Source organism: Platalea leucorodia, assembly GCF_965183815.1.
Source record: "Platalea leucorodia genome assembly, chromosome: 1".
NCBI classification, from domain to species: Eukaryota; Metazoa; Chordata; class Aves; order Pelecaniformes; family Threskiornithidae; genus Platalea; species Platalea leucorodia.
Window position 1 is genome coordinate 137875181 of NC_138823.1, and position 22295 is coordinate 137897475.

General features: G+C 40.1%; 1 protein-coding gene across 1 annotated transcript in view; it reads left to right on the plus strand.

Moving 5' to 3' along the window:
* Positions 1-19008: 19008 nt before the first annotated feature.
* The window catches only part of VWDE (von Willebrand factor D and EGF domains), a gene marked incomplete at both ends in the record, with an annotated part of 40222 nt that continues 36935 nt past the window's right edge, over positions 19009-22295 (plus strand). The window contains one exon of the mRNA XM_082329559.1: positions 19009-19096. Coding sequence (XP_082185685.1) covers positions 19009-19096 — 88 coding nt within the window. The remainder of the gene's footprint in view (positions 19097-22295) is intronic.

A 22295-nucleotide genomic window follows, 5' to 3' on the forward strand; every position in this document is an offset into this window, starting at 1 on the left:
TGTTTAACTTCCAGTGAACAGCTAGGTATTTATATTTAGCCACAGAGTCGAATTTTTAAGAGTCTGGCCCACAGTCCACACAGTGTGAGAGTCAGTACAAAGCTAGTGTATCATTTAAGTCCTATTATCCATCCATTTATAACTTCAATGATGCACAAGCCTCATGCTGACTTCTCCTGCAGAAATGACTCTCATGCTGCATTCCTTCCATTTCTACACTACCAAGTTATGCAGGTACACATCAAATATGCAAAAAAGGGTTTTGGAAACTCAGGTAGGGGAAAAACAGTGAATAGCATACAACATCCAAATCTAAAAGCTGTAAGTATAGGATCCTTTTCCTAACTTCTCCCTTCTTTGGGAAACATGCATGACAAGAAGTTATGACTGACAAACAGGTTATTTTCAAATATGAAGCCTTTGTTCTTCGCGAGCAATCACCACTTCCTAGTGAAAACTGGGCAAATTGGCAAAATGTTTTGATGTAATATCGTAGTATTTTCCTAGGGAGTTAGAATGTTAGTACAGAGCAAAAGTACTCTGTCTCCCCTGGAAAACAGTTACAACTGACACAGCGGTGTTTTGTGGAATGCAGGGCCAAACACTTAGTAAAAATCTTATTGTACAAGGGCTCATTGGGATGGAGCTAATTTTCTTCATAGCAGCCCACATGGTGCTATGTTTTACATCTGTGACCAAACCAGTGTTGTTAACACATCAATGTTTTGGCTGTTGCTGAACAGTGCTTGCATAGTGTCAAGGCTCTCTCTCCAACTACCCCACCAAAGGCCGGTAGGCTGGGGGTGGGCAAGAGGTTGGGACAGCTAACCCCAACTGGCCAGAGGGTCCATATAATGTCATGTTCAGCAATAAAACTTGGGGGCAGTTTTTCTAAAGTGGTCTTTGCTCAGAGACTGGCTGGACATTGGTCATCTGGTGGTGAGTGAGTGCTTTTGTATCACTCACTTTTTTCCCTCATTCTTCCCTTTGCTGATTAAACTGTCTTTATCTTGACCCACAAGTTTTCTCACTTTTGCTCTTCTGATTCTCTCTTGCATCCCGCTGAGGGAGGAATGAGTGAGCAACTGGGTGGGAGCTTCGCTACCAGCTGGGGTCAACCCACCACACTTATCTAAAAGTCTTCTGTACTTCTAGCTTCCATGTTTTATTATTCGAAATTCCCAGCCTCAGAAGAAGTCATGATAAAGCTGTCAGGGACCACAGACTTAGGAAACCTGGTCTCCTAAGCAGCCTGCCAGGCAAAGAACCAGATTATTACTTCACTGAAATTTCACAGGAATGAAGGTATTTTTCATCAGGACAAACTGTTTTGTCAGAAGTTTTGCCAACCTGCTCTAATTTGAACTAGATTTTTCTTGTGCCATGCATTCACAGACCTCCTAGTAGGAAAAGGAAGGAGCTGAAAATAGGCACAGCTGGGGACCTAATTACAGCATAATTGCCGACCTGTCCATGTTGATATTTTGGGGAGCCTTAGAATGAATACAGCGTAGTTATCTGTACCTCACTGGAGTTTATGTCATCCCCTCAGAATATTTCATCTGGCTTTTGGCCAATAAAATCCTGAACCCACTGCTATCCCACCCACACCAGATATGAAGAAGCACACAGTGATGTCCTGTGGTCTGATTTTTCCCCTTCCATACATTTCTGGATGTGAAAGCCAATAATAGCTCTAACAAAGGAGTCACTACACATTATGCATCTCCTCATGAATCACATACAGAAACAATTAATGAAGTTGCTTTTGAAACAGATATGCACATGAGAATATGCATTCATTACTAATGAACATGGCAACAGATGCGTGTTTAAGATGATAAAGTGGAATTGAAATATGTGTACCCAAAGTTGAAATCAGGGATATAACCAAAAGATTTCACAGACAGAGAAGTATATATCTATCTACAAACAAAGGTTCAAAACAGATTTCAATAAAGATATTTTATTTTACCACATAAATCAAAATCAGAGAGTTTTGACTGAGTAGAGACAACAGAGAACTTGACAGTTACTTCTAGCCCCAAAACACTTCAGATGCAGTAATACTCACCAAGGTTTGAGCTTTGCTCTTGGATCTGTTAGAGGTGCTATCTTATAGGTACAATACTTAGAGATAATAACCAGGGGAGCATGACCTCAGGGTTTGCTGGGGAGATAAATTCTTGTGATAATGTTCGTGAAAAACTCGTAACAGTGTGGTTTAGTACTAATACTTTTCAAAAGGCAAAAATCTATTATTGCTCTCATCAAAGGTAATATCAAAATTATTATTTTTAGCATAGAAAAAAGTGTATTTTAAGTAATGGAGAAGTCAGTGGTATATTCACAGTATGGCTCAATCAAGACACTACAGGAATAATCAATTACAAAAAGAAGTAACAGTTTACAAATCTTTAATCCTCTTAAACCTTTGTTGTCAATTTAAAATAATTCCTTCATAAATAACAGTATGTCAAACTAGACATAAAAGTGTGTAAGCCTGTAGGATATACTTTTCTTCATCTAGAAAAGCCTTTAAAATCTTTTTTATTCTGTCTTTCATTCAACAGCTGAAGAATTGCAAATATTTTCTATAAGATCAAAGTATTGAAAAATTTTCATACTTAATTGTGAGTTTTTAAACAAAGTTTTAGATTTTCCCTGAAATTCCAACCTAAATGCAACCCAAAACCTCAATAATGAAACTGTTCAGTGTGGCATATTAACAAGCTAAAGATAATACATGGGGTCAGTCCTTCCTGAAAGATATCTATTTTAGCTAGCTGTGCATTTTATCCCAAGGGGACAGTGAGCCCTTCAGCTATTTCCAGTTTCACTCCAAAGCCATTTTTTTGCATATATAAGAAATATGAAGATGTTCTTTTGTTCAACTTTGCCTTCTCTTATATGTGTTTTGTGTGCTTGTGCCTCTTCTCATATATATAGGTAAAAGATACTCTTAGACTCATATAGCAGATAAAGGACTTTTAACTTACCCATTGCAATATTCAAATTAAGGCTATCACGTCCATAAATGGCACAGCAGGAGAACAGTTTTCTTTTATAAGGGACTCCATAAAAGGTAGAGGCAAAGATCACTAAAATATGTAGAATACTTTTACAGGGGCACCAGAGACTGAACAAAATTTTGACCCCAGTGAAGACAGTTGCTGCTGGTGTTGTCATAAAGACAAGCAATGACTAGAATATCTGCTTCCTTTGGAGCAAAAAGAGCTGAATGGCACGATAAGCTGTGAAGTACCACATTGCTTCATTCAGTGAGCGGGTTCACCCATCTGCTGAGCCCTGTGTTAGAATCCTTCATCAACGCACTGTTTTTCATCAGTGCTGGAATCAAACTGCCACGCAGTTCGCTCATGCCCACGGCCGAAGGAAAAGATGATCAGGAAAACATGTACCCTGGAGCAAAATTCTGCATTTAACTTGGTCAAGAAAACAAGCCAGTTTCAAAGCCATCATTATTGTCTAAAGATCATCATTAAAGCTGTTCTTTAAATTGCATCCTTCACAAGAAGCTACTTGTGCTTCAAATCCTTACAGCATTCTTCATGCTTTCTGCATTTCTACTTAGTCCTATTTAGAAAGAGCTTTTGACATATGTGAAAAGTTGTCATAGAACTTTGATTTTTTTTTTTTTTTAAGTATAAGGTCCACAACTAGTTAAATACTGACACCTAAGTAAAAGAATGCTATAATATATAAGGAATGGTTTTCACATCTACCAAGTATTCAGACTTTTTTTAAAGTCCATTCCAATTACAGCAATTCAGCATATTATGTTTTTTCTTTCTAGGAAAATGAAATCACTATATAGGGTGACCTCCATGTCCAGTCATTGCTTTCACCTAGATCTAGTTTAGAAAGTCACACAAAATCAGAGCTATTCCTATACATACAGTAAGAGGTCTTGTCTGAGTGACTTCAAAAAACCTGTCTTTAAACTGAGTCATAAAATAAACAAAAATACTGTGTTGTCTCACATCTTGTATTTCATGGGGGATTTTTATTTAACGGGATTTGTAGTCTTCAAGATTCTTCCAAATATCCCATTCTTTAAATGACGGTAATACTTTACTCCGTAATTGCTTCTCCTGAACCAACCTAAATACCAAGGTGTGAGAGGGGGAACATGTCGATACTGTTTGTGGCAGGTTTGTGGCAGCTCCTTAAAGAATCGGAGGATCCTCTAGAATAAGGTGTTTAGAAGGGAGGAAGAATTATTTCTGCAGAAATGCAGAAATTATTTCTGCAGAGCTACAGCTCTGTACACATGATTTACATGAACTGGAAAGTTTGTAAGCAAAATGTTTGTTCTTACATTTCTGTAGAATTTGGGCCTAAAGCTCTCTCTCTACTTGAGAAAACATGACAGAATTTATCCTTAAGATATTTTGTTTGCAGCTGCTTCTAGAGGCAACTAACCTTTCTGTCGGAAAGGTTCTCTTATCTTCTACGTTTTTACGGAGGAACATACGCAGAAGACCAACATTTTAATAGGATGAAAACCCTATCCTACCAATAACAAAAACGTAGGTTTTATTTTGTTATCATACTGCTATGAGCAATGACATACATCCAGGGTTTTTGTTTCTATTGTTTTGTTTTGTTTTCTGGAGTGTGTGTTTGAATAACCCATGATAGCAGAGCTTTAAAAAAAACCAAACAGATGTTTTTATTTTCTAGTGCAAATGGGTCTCAGCGGCTTTCAGCTATCTCATCTAGGGTTTTTTAAATGGCTTTAATGTTTATTCAATAAGCTTTTATGGAACTCTTTACTGAAAACTACCTCTAGAACTACAATTGAAATAACCACAAACATGCACGCCCACACGCACACACATGCAGCCCTCTCAGTCCTGCAGAGTTACAGTGTGGGACATCTTCAATCACGTCCACGGTGCCAAACAGTTGTGCTACAGAGCGTAAGGTTAATGCAGAGCCAAGGTCGGAGAGCACGTCTTCGTACTGAACTGCTGACAAAACACGCCGCTCCCAAGCAGCTGGGAATTGTTTCTCTAAATAGTTTTGATGATTTCTATTAATCAGTTGACTCCTCTAGAGCCCAAGGGTTACAGTTACAAAAACTTCACGAGAAAGTAAAACAGTATATTCTTTATGCCTGTATTAGTGAAAATCTACAAACCCTGTCTATTGATTTATGATCAGATTATTTAAAAACAAGCACTTTGCAGGTATATTCCAGTACTTTGTCTTCATTCAAGGAGATATGCCTAGACTATCTATTCCTATTCTGGAAGCTTTAAGAAAAATCAATCAATCAAATGTATAAATAGTGTTAAAACTAATGAATTTGCACTTATACATTAAGCTCACAGTGAACTGTAAGCAATTTTTTGCGTTCATTGAAAAATGTGAATTTTGCCATGGAACAAGACACAAGGTCTCATATGTGAATCTTGATTATTGTATTTACACATAGCAATGTTTTTCACCATTTCACCATGTCACTAATATGCCCTATTAGACTGACAATATCTTGTTAGCTACATTTTAGTTTTGCTTGGATAAATTTCCACAGATTGTAAAAGTAGCCTTAATATTTACTGTACAGAGAATAGCTCCAGAGTGAAATTACAGCTGAAAGAGAGGGCTGCTGGATTGACAGCTTTAATGGTTTTATTCCAGTGGGCACTGCAACTGCAGTGCTTGACACTTTGAAGATTTTTTGTAGAAACTTGAAGATTTTCATAGAACATTAGCAAGATTGCTGTGCAATAACTGATAATGCTTTACTCAAGCTACTGGAAAGTCCAGAAATAATTGTAGAAAGTACTAAAGATGTTGAATTTTCAAAATCTAACAAATAAAGCCAATTAAATCATTTGGAATGAACTCTCTTTGGTAGAGGAAGATCAGGTTAGGGAATATTTAAACAAACTGGACATAAACAAATCTATGGGACTGGATTTGTGCCGAGGGAGCTGGCCAATGTCTTAATTATCTCTGAAATGTCGTCACCATCAGAGGAAGTGCCTGAGGTTGGGAAGAAAGCAAATGTCTCTGCTGTCTTCAAGAAGTGCAAAAACGACAATCCGGGAACCACAGACAGGTCAGCCTCACCTTGAATCATGGGAAGGTGATGAAGCCAACCATCCTGGAAACCATTTCCAAACACAGTAAGGACAAGAATGTGACTCGGCATAGTCAGCAGGGATTTATAAAGGAGAAATCATTCCTGACATACCTGATGGCCTTGTACAGCAAAATGACTAGTTCAGTGGAAAAAGAGAGAGCAGTGGTTTTTGTTTATCTCATCAACTTTAGCAAAGCTTTCAATGCTGTCTCCCTTTACCTTCTCATAGACAAGCTGATGAAGTATGAACTAGATAAACAGACAATGACGTGGACTTAAAACTGCCTGGACTGCTGGGCTCAAAGGGTTATGATCAGTGGCACAAAGTCCAGATGGATGCTAGTGATTAGTAGTGTATCCCAGGGGTCAATACTGTGGCTAATACTGTTTAATACCTTCATTAATAACCTGGATGATAGGACGGAGTGCACTGTAAGCAACTTTGAAAATGGGAGGAGTTCTTGACGGACCAGATGTTTGTGCTGCCATTCTGAGGGACCTCAACAGGCTGGAAAAAATGGGCAAATAGGAATTCCATGTTCAACAAAGGGAAATGCAAAAGTCCTGCCCCTGGGAAGAATAATCCCATGCATGGGGTGCAGGGTGGGGACCAACTGGTTGAAAAGTGGCTTTGCAGAAAGGACCTGGAGGGCCCTGGTGAAGAAAAAGTTGGACATGAGCCAGCAATGTCCCCTTGCGGCAAAGGCAGCCAACAGCCTCTGGGCTGCATTAGGCAGTGTCACGAGCAGGTCAAGGGAGGTGATCCTTTCCCACTACTTAGCACTGGTGAGACACACGTGGAGTGCTGGGTCCATTTCTGGGCTCGCTGGTACAACAGAGATATGTACATACTGGATTGCGTCCAGTGAAAGGACAGGAAGATGATTAAGGGATTAGTGCATCTGACGTATGAGGAGAGGCTGAGAGAGCTGGGACAGTTCAGTCTGAAGAAGGGAAGGCTCAGGGTGATCTCCACGTGTAGAGATATCTGACAGAGGGGGGAGTAAAGAAGACAGAACCAGACCTTTTTCAATGGTGCTCATTTAAAGGACAAGAAGTAATGGGCACAAACTGAAATACAGGAAGTTCTGTTTAAACAAAAGAAAAAACTTATTTACTGTGACAGTGGTCAAACACTGAAACAGTACTAAAAGGTCTATTTCTCTCCTTTGCTCAGTGCAGCCACTTAGAAGCCTTTCAGTCTTTGGTTTCTGCAGGGGCATTCAACTGAGCATTATCCTCTTCAAACCCATGGATCTGGGAATCTTTCCAGAGCAGGCAATCTGCAGGACTGCAGGTAACAAGGAGAGGAAGACTGAACGCTCTCTACAGCTACCTGAAAGGAGGTTGTAGCGAGGTGGGGGTCGGTCTCTTCTTCCCTATCACAATAACAAGTGATAGGACGAGAGGAAATGGCCTCAAGTTGCACCAGGGGAAGTTTAGATTGGATATTAGGAAAAATTTCTTCACTGAAAGGGTAGTCAGGCATTGGAACAGGCTACCCAGGGAAGTGGTTGAGTCACCATTCCTGGAGGTATTTATAAGACATGTAGATGTGGCACACACAGGCATGGTTAAGTGGTGGACTTGGCAGTGCTAGGTTTACAGTTGGACTCGATTATCTTAAGGGTCTTTTCCAACCTAAATGATTCTATGATTCTGTGAACTGGTTCCATGGTGCTACCTATGTTCTGCGATAAGGCCGAGGACTGAAATGCTGGACAATACTTCCAGAGCTATCGGTGTAACTTTTTTTTGTGATTCACAAAAGCTACACAAAGAAAGAACTACAATTTTCTTATGGAGGGCTTAAAAGACCTTTGCAGAGAGTTGATAGTATCAGGTGATATAGGTCACGAACACAAAAAAAACCCCTATATATTAAAATTTGGTGTCTGTAATGTGACTTGCACTGAACACAAAATTGCATGGCATCATATAGTAAGAATTCTGCTTAGATGCTTTAGACAGATTTACAGTTTAAACCATAGGACAAAACAATAAACCTCCTGTATCCACCAATATCATTATATATATCCTTTATATGTAAAAGGCGCATGTGTATGTATTTACACATACACACACACAGAGGTATATTCTTCATATGCATACATAAACATATATATATACGCACATATAAGTTATGACAAACTGCTCCAGACCAGCACTGGAGGGAAGCCCAGAGAAGTGGAGACGAAATTTAGTATGAGAAGAAAAAAAGCAAAAGGAAAATTTGGGGAGTTTAACTGTTTTCTATTTGTACACTAAATGCTAGTCAATGGTGTGGACTATTGAAAATTGCCCTGAGCTTTGCTAGGCAGACAGAAGGAAGCAGTGGGTAATTTGTAGAGCTGGCCAGAAAACAAAATGTTTTAAAATTTCCACAAAATGGAGGGAAATGTTTTAAAGAATACTTGGCAATTCCTTTTCTTGCTTGCCTTTTTCCCCCCAGCAAGCTTATTTTGGTCATTACTATGTCTACATATTTAAGTGCATGAGTACACACATACACACTAAGGAGATTAGATCACTCAAACAAGATGAGAAATCCCAGATGCAAGCCATGGATGTTCTCCATTTATACATAAAAGACAACCCCTTGGGGAATCTACCCACTCTTCAATTGCAAAACATTTAATGGTGCAGAGAGGATGTGGATCTTGATCCTGCAAACACTTAAACATGTGCTGCAGTGTAAGCTGTTAAATAGTCCAAAGAAGTCAAGTGTGTAAAGCTAAGTACATAATTTAGTTGCAAATTGAAGGTCTTAAAACACTGCAGAATGTATTGCTTTTAAAACTTCCACTATTTTTTTTCCTTAGCAATACCTCACGAAGCAGGAAGAGATAATCACAGCTTGAAATCTTTTAGCAGAATTCTTGTAAAACCAAAAATTACACTCAGAAGGGGCAACTGTCATAACCTTTATGTTCACAGATGCTGAAAAAATGCTGGTGGTCTAGGGATTATCTTCAAATACACAATGCTAAGGCTCCAGTCGAACAGCAGGACGTCTGTTGTTAGTGGTGCAGTAAGTGTGGAAACAGAGAGGTAAGAGCATCACAGAGTCATAGATCTATAGAAGGGGAATTCCTAGTTTTACGAATCAGCAAACACAGTATCGCTAGATTAAATCTGTATCATCGAAGACGAAAGATAGGAAATAAGGTCCAACTGATTATATTGCAGAGGGCTTAGAGACTGAATGTTTTGACTTCAGTAAACCTGCCGTTAATGGGTTGTGGAGTTTAAAATGACCCTTCATCTTCAAAATACAGATGAGCTGCCTTCTACATATGTGGGAGTACTCTGAAAAGAGAAGCCAAGGAGGTTATCAAGGACAGAGTGGGAAAAAAACGTTACAGAGGATATCTCTTGCTTAAGAAGATGGTTTTAGTTCTAAGACTGTCATTACACACAAGGCAAATAATCATCTTTTTGCCTCCCCTACATTATCTTCCTTCTTGATTCAACATTCCATCATTCCCCTATGAACAAGTCTATATCACTATGTAGACAAAAATGAACAGATTTTAAACAGCCTTTTCCTTTGTAATATGTGAAGTTCAGACCAGTCTAAACACAGCAGAATGAAACAAAGGAAATGTTTCATTGTATTGATCACTTTTACTTCTAAATATGTTCACTTCTGAACAATAGCCACTTTAGGTTAGCAACTAATCAGATCACACTGCTTTCAGATAGTTAAAGAACAGCATTGACAAGGATAATTATTCTTTTCATCTGAATGCAGAGGACATCAGCTTGGAATAGTCCTGGTGGGACACAGTAGATGTGTTTGAGGTATGTGTTATCTGTCAACCTGTACGTGAAGCTTTAAACTGTGATATTTTACATGTTCACAAGGGACTCATAAGCATTAATCTCCATCACATTTAAGGGCAGGCTGCAAAACAAATTTCTAACAGGTGTCTGAGGATATGAGAAGTTTTGTCTCCTAGCATTTTTCATTAGCTCCTGTTTTGGTTTTGTACTTGTGGACTGTATTTTGAATTCATGACAGTAGATCTTGCAAAAGGAAAGTATTATATGCAATGGAAAACTAAAAAAAACACAGGCAGGACTGAAAGAAAACTGACTTAAATGTAAAGTCTTCTCTCCCCAATTACTGGAACTGTATTAAAATCATATAAATCCTATGACTAACTTTTACCAGCACAAAGTCATGTAGCTCAGTGGGGCCACACCAGTGGAACAAGGTGTCCCCCCCAGGGACTATTACAACACCCAACATTTTCCATTCTTTTCAACCTTTCGCCCTCAACTTGCATTCAGACATTGCTGTAGTATAACAGTATAATTTGGCTCTGCTTTCTACATTTTTTTCTGGTATCTATCTTTTATGCTGACTTCATCTGACAGTTTCAGCAATGACCTGCTGAAAGCATTCTCCAAGCCCATGGGTGGTCTCTGAACCATACAGCAAAGCAGTTGAAAACTGAACAGTATTACAGACCAATAGGCCTAACAGGAGATTATTAATAATAAGATACATTTATTTAATTTTATATTTTCATAGCTCAGGCTCATAAAGAAGAACACTTAGAATACCAATAGTAGTAGGATGCTCTACTACTGACAGTAACAGAGTATTTCCATAGCTCCTTAAAGCACAGAAGCTCAAAGCTCTTCCAGCTGATGAATTTCACTTAATTGAAAATTGAGATACAGCAGGAAATAGGACTGTGTTTTACCAGCACTAGCTTTTCTACTGCTGACAGAAAAGACACAGAAGTTCATGACTTTGTTCTGTTCACCTATCAAAACCTTCAGGTATTTGTCAAAACCACATTTCTTCATCAGAAAGAGTATGAGCTGCTAACACATCTTCTGAACATTTTCAAGTTTGAAGGAGTGTCGTATGGTACCAAGCAGATGAGGACTTGACACAAGTAATTATGTCAAGGACATCCACAGTGTAAAATAAAGTATTACAATTCTAGCAATAGCACTCAATATCTTTGTATCAGTTATATATCCACACATGTACATGGTTTAATACATCCATTTATTTAATAATTAGTTTTATTTAACTAATACTTTGTTAATTCTAGATAGAAATCAGATTTTTATATATCCTTATAAAATATTTGGTGCACTACAAAAATAATACCTATGAAGTCAGATTAAAAATAATATCTTCTTTACTGCAAAGGAGATAAGTTGACCCACCAGGTTGTACCACTTTGCCTCTTTATCATCAGTTTCTACAGAGATTCTAGTAAATAAATTTTCTGTGCATAGTGTTTATGGAATTTATATCTTGTAATTTTTTTTTTTTTAATTAGGAAACACTTTGCACTTGTAAACTTATCCAGTTTATTCAGAAAATGTAGGAAAGTAAATAAAGTATAAATATGACAAACTTGTAGAATGATAAACGGACCTGATGCCGGAGGCTTTGCTGTGACTTCAGTGCCTAGCAGTTGAAGGTACTCCCTTCCTTGGATACAAAAGTGTGAATATACACATGTATATCCTTTGGAAAGATCTGGATGTTAGTATCAAATTCTGTCTCGGGCAAAGCCTATGCAAAGACTGTCACCTCCCCCAGGGGCACTGAAACAAGCCATAGGAACTACAAATGTTGATCCCAACCTGCATTGGTTTGGGGATTTTGTTAGTAGTTTGGTTTTGTTTTTCTTCTTCTCCCTTCAGATGCCCATAACTGATCTGACTCAGAAATACTAATTGGAAATTTTCAGGCTGACCCTCACTTTAGCTGAGGTTGGCTCACAACTTCTTCTCTCCATTTTCCCCCTGTAATACTTCCTGGTATTCTCTGGGCAGACTTCTCTTCCCATCCCATTTAGATCACAGCTTCCCCAGCCTTGCACTTACATCCCCTTTCCATTTCACAGCACATTTTTACAACTCCAAAGTAGTAAGGGGCCAGTCCTGAAAATCCATATGCACATTTAATCTGAAATTCAATGTCTGCCAGAAGTCAACTAAACACTGAATTTGTTTACAAGATAGGGGCAATAAGCCAGAGAAAAGGCACAAGCCATCTAAGGTCTCCCAAGTAAATTTGGCAATGGTTAGGTAGCTGTTGCTGCCTTGTTATTTTGTGAATCCCTTTTTTTTTTCTATAGGTCCACCCCTTGCTAAAAATTAAGAACATAAGAAAAGTCAAACCATATAGCTCAGTACCAGTGCCTGACAGTGACCAATACCATATTGCTTAGAGAAAACAGAACACACAAGTTAAATAATTCCTTGTCCTGTTCTCAATTTTCTCCAGTCTGATGCTTAGGGCTTCCTCAGCCAGACACTGTAGCTGCATCATGTCTTACACTTCTTGAAATTAATAGCCCTCAAAATAGTTCAGTGTAATGAATTTAGCACCAGGCATTTAAATCTGGTGTACTACCTAAATAACATTGTAGTGGATTTTCACATTGATTTTTTAGAAATCCAACTAGCAACACTACCTTGCACAATTTTGTAAAATAGTTTTTGAACATTTTTTTTATTACTACTTCAAAACCAGGTCTGTGCTTTGTTCCTGTGTCAATAGATGTCAGATCAAGTCATGCTCTGTTCTTTTAAGCAGTTTAAAAAACAATGGTGTTAATCTAAAAATTCAGATGGCCAAACCATCAGAGAGGGAAGTTAACAGGGCACCAGACATTGTCTTTCCAATTTCTTCAAACTACAGATGACAAAAAACATTTTCATAATTTGCTGTGCCAAGAAAGTGCTATCTGCAGTGAGGTATCTTACTCCTATCTAAGAAAAATACATAATTTTATCTGTCGAACAGACGGGAAACATATTTTCCATTAGTCGTGAGGCAGAGGGAATCTGTATTCCTCTAAATACTTGTCTAAAGCCTCAACAAAGCCCAATGGAAAATTGGGAGGGGAAAAAACAAATCACATCTGCATCTCTCTGTGAGGACTTCTCAGTTCCTTCTTACTGTACAAAGATACACATGAAAACAGGAATTCTGGGTGAAATCCTCAGCAAAAGTCAGTGCAACTCCGCCCAGTGAAAGCTAATTGATGATCTGTGCTTCTGCTCCTCTAGAGTGCATCTGTTCCTACCACCCCGTTCTTTATTAATAAATAAATATTGCCTTTCTCTATAATGCAGACAAAGGCTTAAGGAAAGACACAGACTAACTTAGCCCAGTAGTCAAAGCTGAGGAAACCCTACTCATGTGCTTTCTTCCTTTTATGATCCTCAGCTGTGAACTCTCTCCTTGAGTCAGGGACCAGACCTTTTCATAAAACAAAGCCAAAGAATATGCTTTTTCTGCTTTGGTGAATGCATCTTTTCCTTGCCAAGCTAGCCACAGTTTATCTATTTGTATAGTCAGTGTTACCAGCAACCACTGAGTGTGGATAGGATGTACCTCTTATCAGGGGTGTCATGTCTGTATTTGGACACGGCCAGATTTGGCTGCTCAGTGATCTTACCGACTCACAACCTAGTGAGCTGGTCCCGCATACAGTGTAAAAACTAGGAGGATAAATGATAGGCCCAGAAAGAAAGAACATAGCTCTTAGCTTTAGGATGTGGGAGGTTTGATTTCAAATCCCCCTTCTTCTTGAGGGATTTCACTAAAACACGTTTTAGTCTTTACAGGACCAAAGCCTTTAATAATAACAAAGGTAATATGAGAATTTAAGAAAAAGATTTCAGTATTTGTTCATCATCTGAATAGGTTATATATTTTAAAAATATTTTTTCTCACCTACATTTCAGTAGAGCACATAACTTAGTCAACACCTTTACCCAGTAATGTTAATTTTTATTTGACAAATATGAAAAATAGTAGTGAAAACACAAACAGGCTAAAGTCAGTAAGACTAAAGAGTATGAAGTACATGGTTACCTACAAGATCAATGCTTTGGACCTTACTCAAGTTATCTTTATTCTATACAGGCTAAAGAATGAATTCCATGTTTTTTCTACTTTTTTAAAATTACAACTTACTAAGCTGTACACACACAAAAACAAACCATGGGAGACAGAAAGAGAAGAAATAATACATGACAGTTGTATCACGTGCAAGTGATCAACATAATTACATGTCAGTGCCACAGTTCAGTATGGGTAAAACAAAGATTATTCCATTCATATTCCACCTGCCAAGGGACTTCCCAGACTTCAAAATACTCTGGCACATTCTGAGTAAATGCAGCTGATAGACCTTTGAGTTAAGTTTCAAGCCATTATGTCATAAAGAATATAAAAATACTTGAGAACCATAAAAGAGTAAGGGGCTGATCCAAAGACAACCGAAGTTAATGGAAAGCCTACCACTGATTTTATCTGGCTCTTAATAACCCCTGGAGATAGATTTCCTACGATTCATATTAAACCTCATACTGCTTATCCAAGCCAAATTACATTAGATTTTTATACTGAAGTCCTTTACTACATAAGTCAAATATAGTATACACAAGAGGTCAAATATGAAAGAGAATTAGGAGCTAAAACATACTAAAGATGTCATTACTTCTGAAAGCTAAACAGACTGTCAACGCTGAGTACATGTACATGGCAGTTTAAAAAATACCTTCTACAAATTTTAAAAGCATTTTGAAAAACAAATGCCACTCAAAAGCCATGCAGTTTTAAGAAAAAGCCACCAGCAGAATAAACATGAGCAAATTTAATCCCTTGCAACGCTGTAATGTTAGCCACAGAATGACCAAAATAAATAAATGCATATGACCACTACTGATTCTCTGTTTGTATTTATTTGGTGTCAAAGATAGGGGTGGGGGATAGAATCAAATATCTCATTCTGAACTGGAACCGGCAATGTGTCTTAGTGTGTCTTCCTATGTCTTAGTGACGTTTTGGGCCATTAGTTTCAGAGCTGTTAAACCATGTTTTTAAATCAAATGAACCTTAGCTCAGTTAAAAGTCACACAACCCACAATTTGAAGGGAAGAGTGGAATATGACTTTAAGGACAGAATTGATTAGATTAGACAAAGAATGTTCACAATTTATTGTTTCAGAAAGGACAAGTTCACTTACCACTCACATACGTGAACTGGCACAATTGAAAAGAAATTATTTTTACAGCAAGAACTAAAAACATTAAAGGGCAAGTGCAAGAGAACTCATCCCTCTCCGATGCTTTTAGATCTGCCCAGAGCTGTGGGCTATCTCTCAGCCATCTGCTCCTTGCAAGAGGGGTGTTATCTGCTGAAGGCAACACTTTCCAAACATCCAGCACTTGGCATTACTACAATGACCCTTTGAAGCTTTGCAGGGAATTCTCTCCCAGGTTCCAAGTTCTGCTCACAGCTTTACTGGGAGTTATCATCCATGTTCTATCTCTGCACAGATAACAAACACAGCAACATAGGTTTAAAGGGCTTATTCAGAATTACCTTGCCTACAGTACAGACAGGCTTCATGGTACAGCACAGAGGATTCATTTAAGACAGACTTCCATTCGTACTCTTAGCTACACAGTTTGAAAGAAAAGGTTTATAATAAATCAGATATAGCGGGCAATTTTAGCTTAAACTTAATCAGATTATTCTCTAATTGTTTACCTTTGTTTACAAAATATCGCTAAGAAGCCCTAAGTGTGGGATTTGGGCATTCATTGTTCAGGACAGCATCCACCCACCCAGCTGCTGCCCTCAGCTCCCAGCCTCCGCTTCCCCTCTCCCCTGCACCAGCATTCACCCTAATTACTTGTTATTCCAAGCAGCCTGCCACAAGCACTGCCTTTGTTCTAGGTGATCCCCTATTTACCTTTGAGTTTAGGGCTTGGATACAACTACAAAAACCATTCGTGGCTTTGTCTGGAGCCAAATACTTTTAAAACTCAAAGGTGATTTCTCATTTCCAGTTCGCACCTGAACAGCTACGCACAACGTATTTGTGAACGTACGCATTTTGGCAAACGCTGCTGATCGTTCTTCCTGACTTAGTCATCTGTAATACTTAAGGCTGTTACTCCTTTATCTTTAATCAGCCTGCTATCCACTTGCCTGCTGCCCACTCTGGACTATTCCCCCAAATGCAATTTGGGATAACATCATCTCGTTAAATATTGTGTAAGAAAGACACATATTTCACATATATTAAGTTCATCATCTAGGGTGCACTGTTACAGAGGTCACACTAGCATGTTGGCAATAGGAGTGACAGATGAAGTAAGAAGTTGCTATGTTGGCTGCATTTATGAGAAAGTTCCCTTTTTTCTCTTTCACGTTTTTTCTAGGATTCCTGTTATGCATACACACACGCCAGAACTGCACAGTCACAAACGTATGCAGATAAACCATTAAACAAGTACAAACTAGTTGCAGCACGGGGGACTTACCATCAGCAGAGCCCCCGTCTTTTTGATCTGAATTTTTAAACTTCTGCAATGACTCTCTTTTCACCATTGCCCAAGTCCCTGCTCCTTGTCATCCAACACGTCTGTTTTCTCCGATTTATCACTATGCTCTTCCCTCCCTCATAAGTCAGTCCTGAGTCAGCAACAGCAATTCTACTCAGACTTCGTTCAAAAAAATAATTTAGTTCATTCATAGATGAAACTTAAGAATCCACCTTAAATTAAACATATATTTAAAAGCTTTACTGAACAGACTGAGATTACTAAACTGGAAGTTAGTCTACGAATAATTTTCAAAGCCAACCTTACACGTCTCTTTCTTCATTGTTATTCATAAAATCCGCTCTGGGAAATGCTGCTCTGTGCTGCAATGTCTAAATGCTCCCTAGCAATGATACCATTGCTCCCTGTGTCGTGTTTTCAGTCAAACTTTAAACTGTTTGCAACAGTAATGACTTGGACTACATAATCATTTACAGTATCTTAAATTCTTCCTCCATTCGACAGTCTTGGTTTTTCCTCCCAAACATCCTGCTACTTAATAATATGTACATACAAAATTATAGTTTGACTTCATATTCCATCATAAGTGAAAGAGATGTTTGCAGTAGTGCAAAGCGATTTTACACAGCCTATGATCTACTTAATTAAAACTATGTAAATTACTGTCTAAATCTTTCTGCAATTGCAACCTGCTGGAAAGACCTATACTCCTATTATAAGCATGCAGCTGCTCTAGAATTACTTTCATTTTTCATAAATTCACTGTCACTGATGCACCTCCGTCACCGTGAGTGCTGAGTACTACTTTTGGCAAGCTGTCAGCTCTTTTAATCACTATATGCTCTTGCTCTGCTATCGCTGTAAGAGGCTACAAGGCTGATAGTAGCAGAGGGAGCTGGCAGAGGAAAACCAGGGCAGAAAAGATGAAAGGTATCTTTACCCCAGCAGCCGTTATTGCCACCTCTTTTGGTCTCCTCCATGATCCATGATGAAAGGTGTTAATCCTCCTGTAAATACCACTCCATCATGATTAGCAGGGGTCAAAGAAGTAGCTCAATGTTTAAATTTTGTAAAAGCTTCTCACATCAGTCTTTCTAAGTCCTTATTTTGTAACTTGTTTTGTAAAATACCTCTTTCTTTTTGTCTTTATAAACACACACCTTGGGAAAAAACAAAACACAAACTGATTTCAGATGTATGCAGCTTTCCAGGATAAAAGTTCATCACATCTGGTAACAAATAACCCAGATAGTTAACTAAACAGTTAAGAAAACTCATCGTTAAAACTTCCCTGAATGCTTAGGAGAAAAGTATCTGCCTCAGAGAACTGACAGAAATCCAAGACTGAGTTCAACGCTCAGGCTGTGCCAGCAATTCCTTTTAAAAACTCACTCCCGTCATGGAGCTGAACTGCTTCTTCCAGTGAAGAGGCTGAAGGTGTGTGCACGAAAGCAGGCTGAGGTTACCCACACAACGCCGCTGTCTCTGCCTGACTCCAAGCCCTGATACCTCCTTCTGCAGGGAAACCTGCTCTGCCAGGTCAGTACCTCCTGGAAGCAGTCCTCACCAAACATTTTACCCTTGCAGATGTTCAGTGGATGGCAGTAAGCTGTATTTTAGTGTCAGCAACATTTATTTGTTTGCTTTAGGTCTGCATACCCTAATGAGAACATGAAACATTTCTGTGGACTGCTGTATACCGTTGTATGTGCAAAGTAGTTCAGTGCCTGCTCAGCCTCAGGCCTACAAAGAAAAATACCAGCATTACCAAATCTTAAAACGCTGAGTTTGTCCTCTTTGTCCGCTGCTAGACATTTCCAAACAGGAGTCTCTTGCAGCAAGCCTTGAAACTTGGTTGATTGAAACCATTGAATATTTGCTTAACTCATTCAGCATTAATAGTGTTGAAACACAGCACTTTTTGTAATCATTACTAAAGCAGAAGTATAAAACACTCTTGGTGATCTAAGGAAATGACCAACGGATTCACAGCAAACAATTTTAAACCGGCTCTTTTTCAGCACTTTACTGCACACTGGAAAATAAATACGACTAGGGATCAGAGGACAGTAGGACATTGCCCTTTCACGACGCCAACCAGCTTTGGGGCTGCCAGGGATTCAGAAAAGCATCTTCACAAAACCCCCGGCAAGAATCACTGAATGTTTTGCCCGCCTGCTGAAACCCCCCCCGCCGTGGGAAATCCGGGCAGGGGATGCCCGGGCGCGCAGGGGAACCGCTGGCGCCCAGGGCCCGAGCCCCCCTCGCCCTGCCCGGGCACAGGCCGCCGCCCGCCGCCGCCGCCCGAGCGCCGGGAGCGGACCCCCGGCGGGGCCGGGCCGGGGGCCGGCAGGGAGGCGGGCGGAGGGCCGGGCCCGGCCGAGGACCCCCCGAGGGAGGGGCTGCGCGGAGGAGGCGCGGGTGGGCGCCGGCAGCCGCCAGAAGGAGCGGAGAGGGCGCCGGGCCCGGGAGCGCGGCGGCGGAGCCTCCCGGCCGCGGGCCAGCGGTGCGGCGGAGGGGAGCGGAGCGGAGCGGCGGGGCCATGGCGGGGGCCGCCCCCGCCGCCCGCCGCCTCTGGCTCTGCGCGGCCGTGCTGGGGTGCCTGGCGGCGGCGCGGCCCCGCCGGCGAGGTAAGCGGCGCCGGGCCGGGCGGCGAGGGGGGGCGAGCGGCCGCAGGCGGGGGCATCGCCGCCGGCCGGGGAAGGGGAGGGCGCAGGGGCGGGCGGCTGCCCCGGGCGGCGTGGGGCGGGGAGGGCAGCGGTCGCCCTCAGCCCCGCCGGGCTTTGAAGCAGCGCCCTGGCAGGGAGCGTGCTCCCCGGCCGGTGCCAGGGGCGGCTCGGGTCGGTCCTTCCCCCGTGCCCGCACACCGCTTCTCTTCCAGCCCGGCAGTTACATGTAACTCGTTTCACTGGAAGAGGCTTAACTTTATGAACTGACAAAATAGAAATTGTCGCTGTCACAGTGCACCTGCAGGGAAAACCTACCGAAGACCAGGAGTGTCGATTCTCCCGCTCTCTCTTCCTTGCCCTCTTTTCCCTGTGTGCCGGAGCGCATGCGGCGCATTGGCACACCCTTAGCTGGGACCGCTGCAAAACGCTTTGCAAAACCCGTATCTGTATTGTTTCAAATTTCTGAGAGAAAATCCATATAAAGAGTAAATGCAATAGCGTATCATATTGAGAACTACTAGAAAATATTCTCTAAGCATATATTTTACATTTTTTAAAGGTTATGCAACTGTTTACTACCTTTACGAAACGCCCCCTTAGGGTGTGGACATGAGTGGTTGAAAAGTGTTTTAACATCCATTCAAATAAGGTTATTTATAAAGATGTATTAATGTGCGTGTGTTGATTCTATGTTCTTCATTGTTCCGCGTATAGGAGTATTCATATTCCTGTTCCATTGCGTTGCGATACTGTCATTGCTACAACATTTGTGATCGTGTTCTTTGCTATGTCTTATCCAAGCAAATGGTATCTTTTAGGTAGTCACAGTCATTTGTATGTTTTGCTTTAAAAGTGTTGCCCAAAATAATTATTTCAGGATAACTTCTTCCAAAAAGTGAACTTCTTTCTATTTTAGTATTTTTGGAAGAGATTAAATCCACAAATACATCTGAGCACTTTCATTAACTGCAGTCCTAGTTCTAATTTCTGCCATGGGATGTTGATATGCTGCATCCTTTGCAGCCAGTAGATGCAAGAAAAAGCACGTTCAGGATCAGAGTGAGCACTTACTAATGGCACTATTTGTTTATCTGTAGTCATTTGCCAGATCCTGGCCTTTGGACAGCAGGAGATATAAACTGATAAGCTATTTGTACCTGAGGAACTGAGTTGTCGGTCCTGCCACTTTGCCCTTGCCTGTGCCTCCCTCTGTGAGTGGCTCCTTTTCCCATCTCTGCTCTGGTTTGCACGCAGCAGTCCTCAGTCCGTGACTGCTCCATAATGCTGGAAACATTACGGACAGGTGGAAAATCATCAGCCCCTCTCTGCACATGGCTTGGAACAGAGCTGTGAACAGGGAATTGAAAGTCGTTCCTTTGTGGAACTCCCGTTTTCCACCCCAGGGCCTCAGAGGCAGTCAGCGGGAGCCACTTAAATATTTCTTTGTGGAAAATGAGCTCCTGTGTTGGTTTCAAGAACCTCTTTGGCTTTTGGTTAACGTGTGGTGTTCAGAGTACCCATTACCTGCCCCAGTTGGTGGCAGTCATACTACAAACCCCAGTGTGTGGGCAGAGATTTCATCTGCATCTCTCCCAAAAGGCTCATCTGCCAGCACAATGCTATCCTTCTGTTTAAGATGTTGCAAAAGTTGAATTCTTTTCCGGCTTAGGGTCACATTTCTCAGTATCTGGGAGGACCAAGTAGGTCTGGGATGGATCCAGACAAAGCTCTCTCTATTAATCCTGAAGACAGTCAGGAAAATGCAAATATGGAATCAAATTCTTCTGGCATGTGGAGGCCTCAGTTAAAGAACAGGAGAGCACCATATGCAGTATACAGGGTGTTTGTGGAAAGAAGCACAGAATATGATAAGTAAACTCAAATTCTAGGGAAACAGCTCCATGTTTTCCCAAGACGGATTGCTTTTTCAGCAGGCAGTATGTAGTATCTGGACCTCCAAACAAAATGGGAGAGTTTGACTTCCTAGAAATAAGTCCCTCCTTATAGCGTATCACATGTATCTCTGCTAGGTTAAGTTAAACTAATGGTGCAAAATCTACAAAGGAGTCTGAATTTCATGGTCTTAATTCTCAAGTATTCATTCGTGTATTTTATAATTAGAATTTTATTATTCTAAAGCAAATATTTAAAATTAAAGTTACTAAATCACTAATACATTTAAAGGTCTGAAAAGAAAGAATTAAAAAGAATACTCCCATATGTATGGAAATACTTCCATCAAGAATAATCAGGCTTAAGTGATAAATTCTGTTAAAACTGACATGAGTTTTCCATTTTGTGTCAGAACATGTCAGAATGTTTTGTGATTGCGGATGAAGTCAACAGTAGCACATACATCTTCCCATACTTCAATGTTCCTCCCATACTAGGCAGAGCTGGTAGGTGAGCTTGCCCTGTAGGTAAGCTTCCTTAGCAATTTCAAGTTATCAGACCCTGTTTTCAGTTCCTTATTATTTTGTCAGATTTGACTTCTTGGGCTGAAAATTGCTGGGTGTTAGACACAGGCAAAGCTTTTCTGGAGCATTACAGCAAAATCAGTATTCATCATTCTGAGAATGAATTTTGAAAGAATGCTTGTATCAAAATTATTTTTTTTATACATCCTGAATAAGGAAATGATGATTTCAGTGGAAAATTTAGCCAACTCCCCTCTTCAATGCCTGTGATTTGAGCAGATCTGGTCTGCAGGGGTAACTTTTTCACAGAGAACACAACATTCATTTCTTGTATACGTGTCCATAAATATAATAGTTTTATTTGTTTCTGCTGTTGTTAGAGTTAGACAGCACATCAGTTACACTCAAATTTGTAATAAAATATTTTAATTTGTATTGTTGATGATGACGGTTATTTTCAGTTGTTTTGCAGAATGGGTAAGGAAAAGAAAAGAAAGAAAAAAAAAAAATCAACCAGTGTTAGGCAACATGAGATTTCCAAGCAATAATTATGGAAATATTAGCATACTTCTAAAAAGGAAGAAAGAATACACGAAGAGCTAGATGACATTTTAAAGTGATGTGCATAATAAGAAGAAACGTATAGTTTGATCTTTAGTAGGATTTATAACCCTATTACAAGTGAGTACAGTCAGCTGTTTTAAAGATCTATCAAACGATGATCTAATTAAACTGTGGAGGAA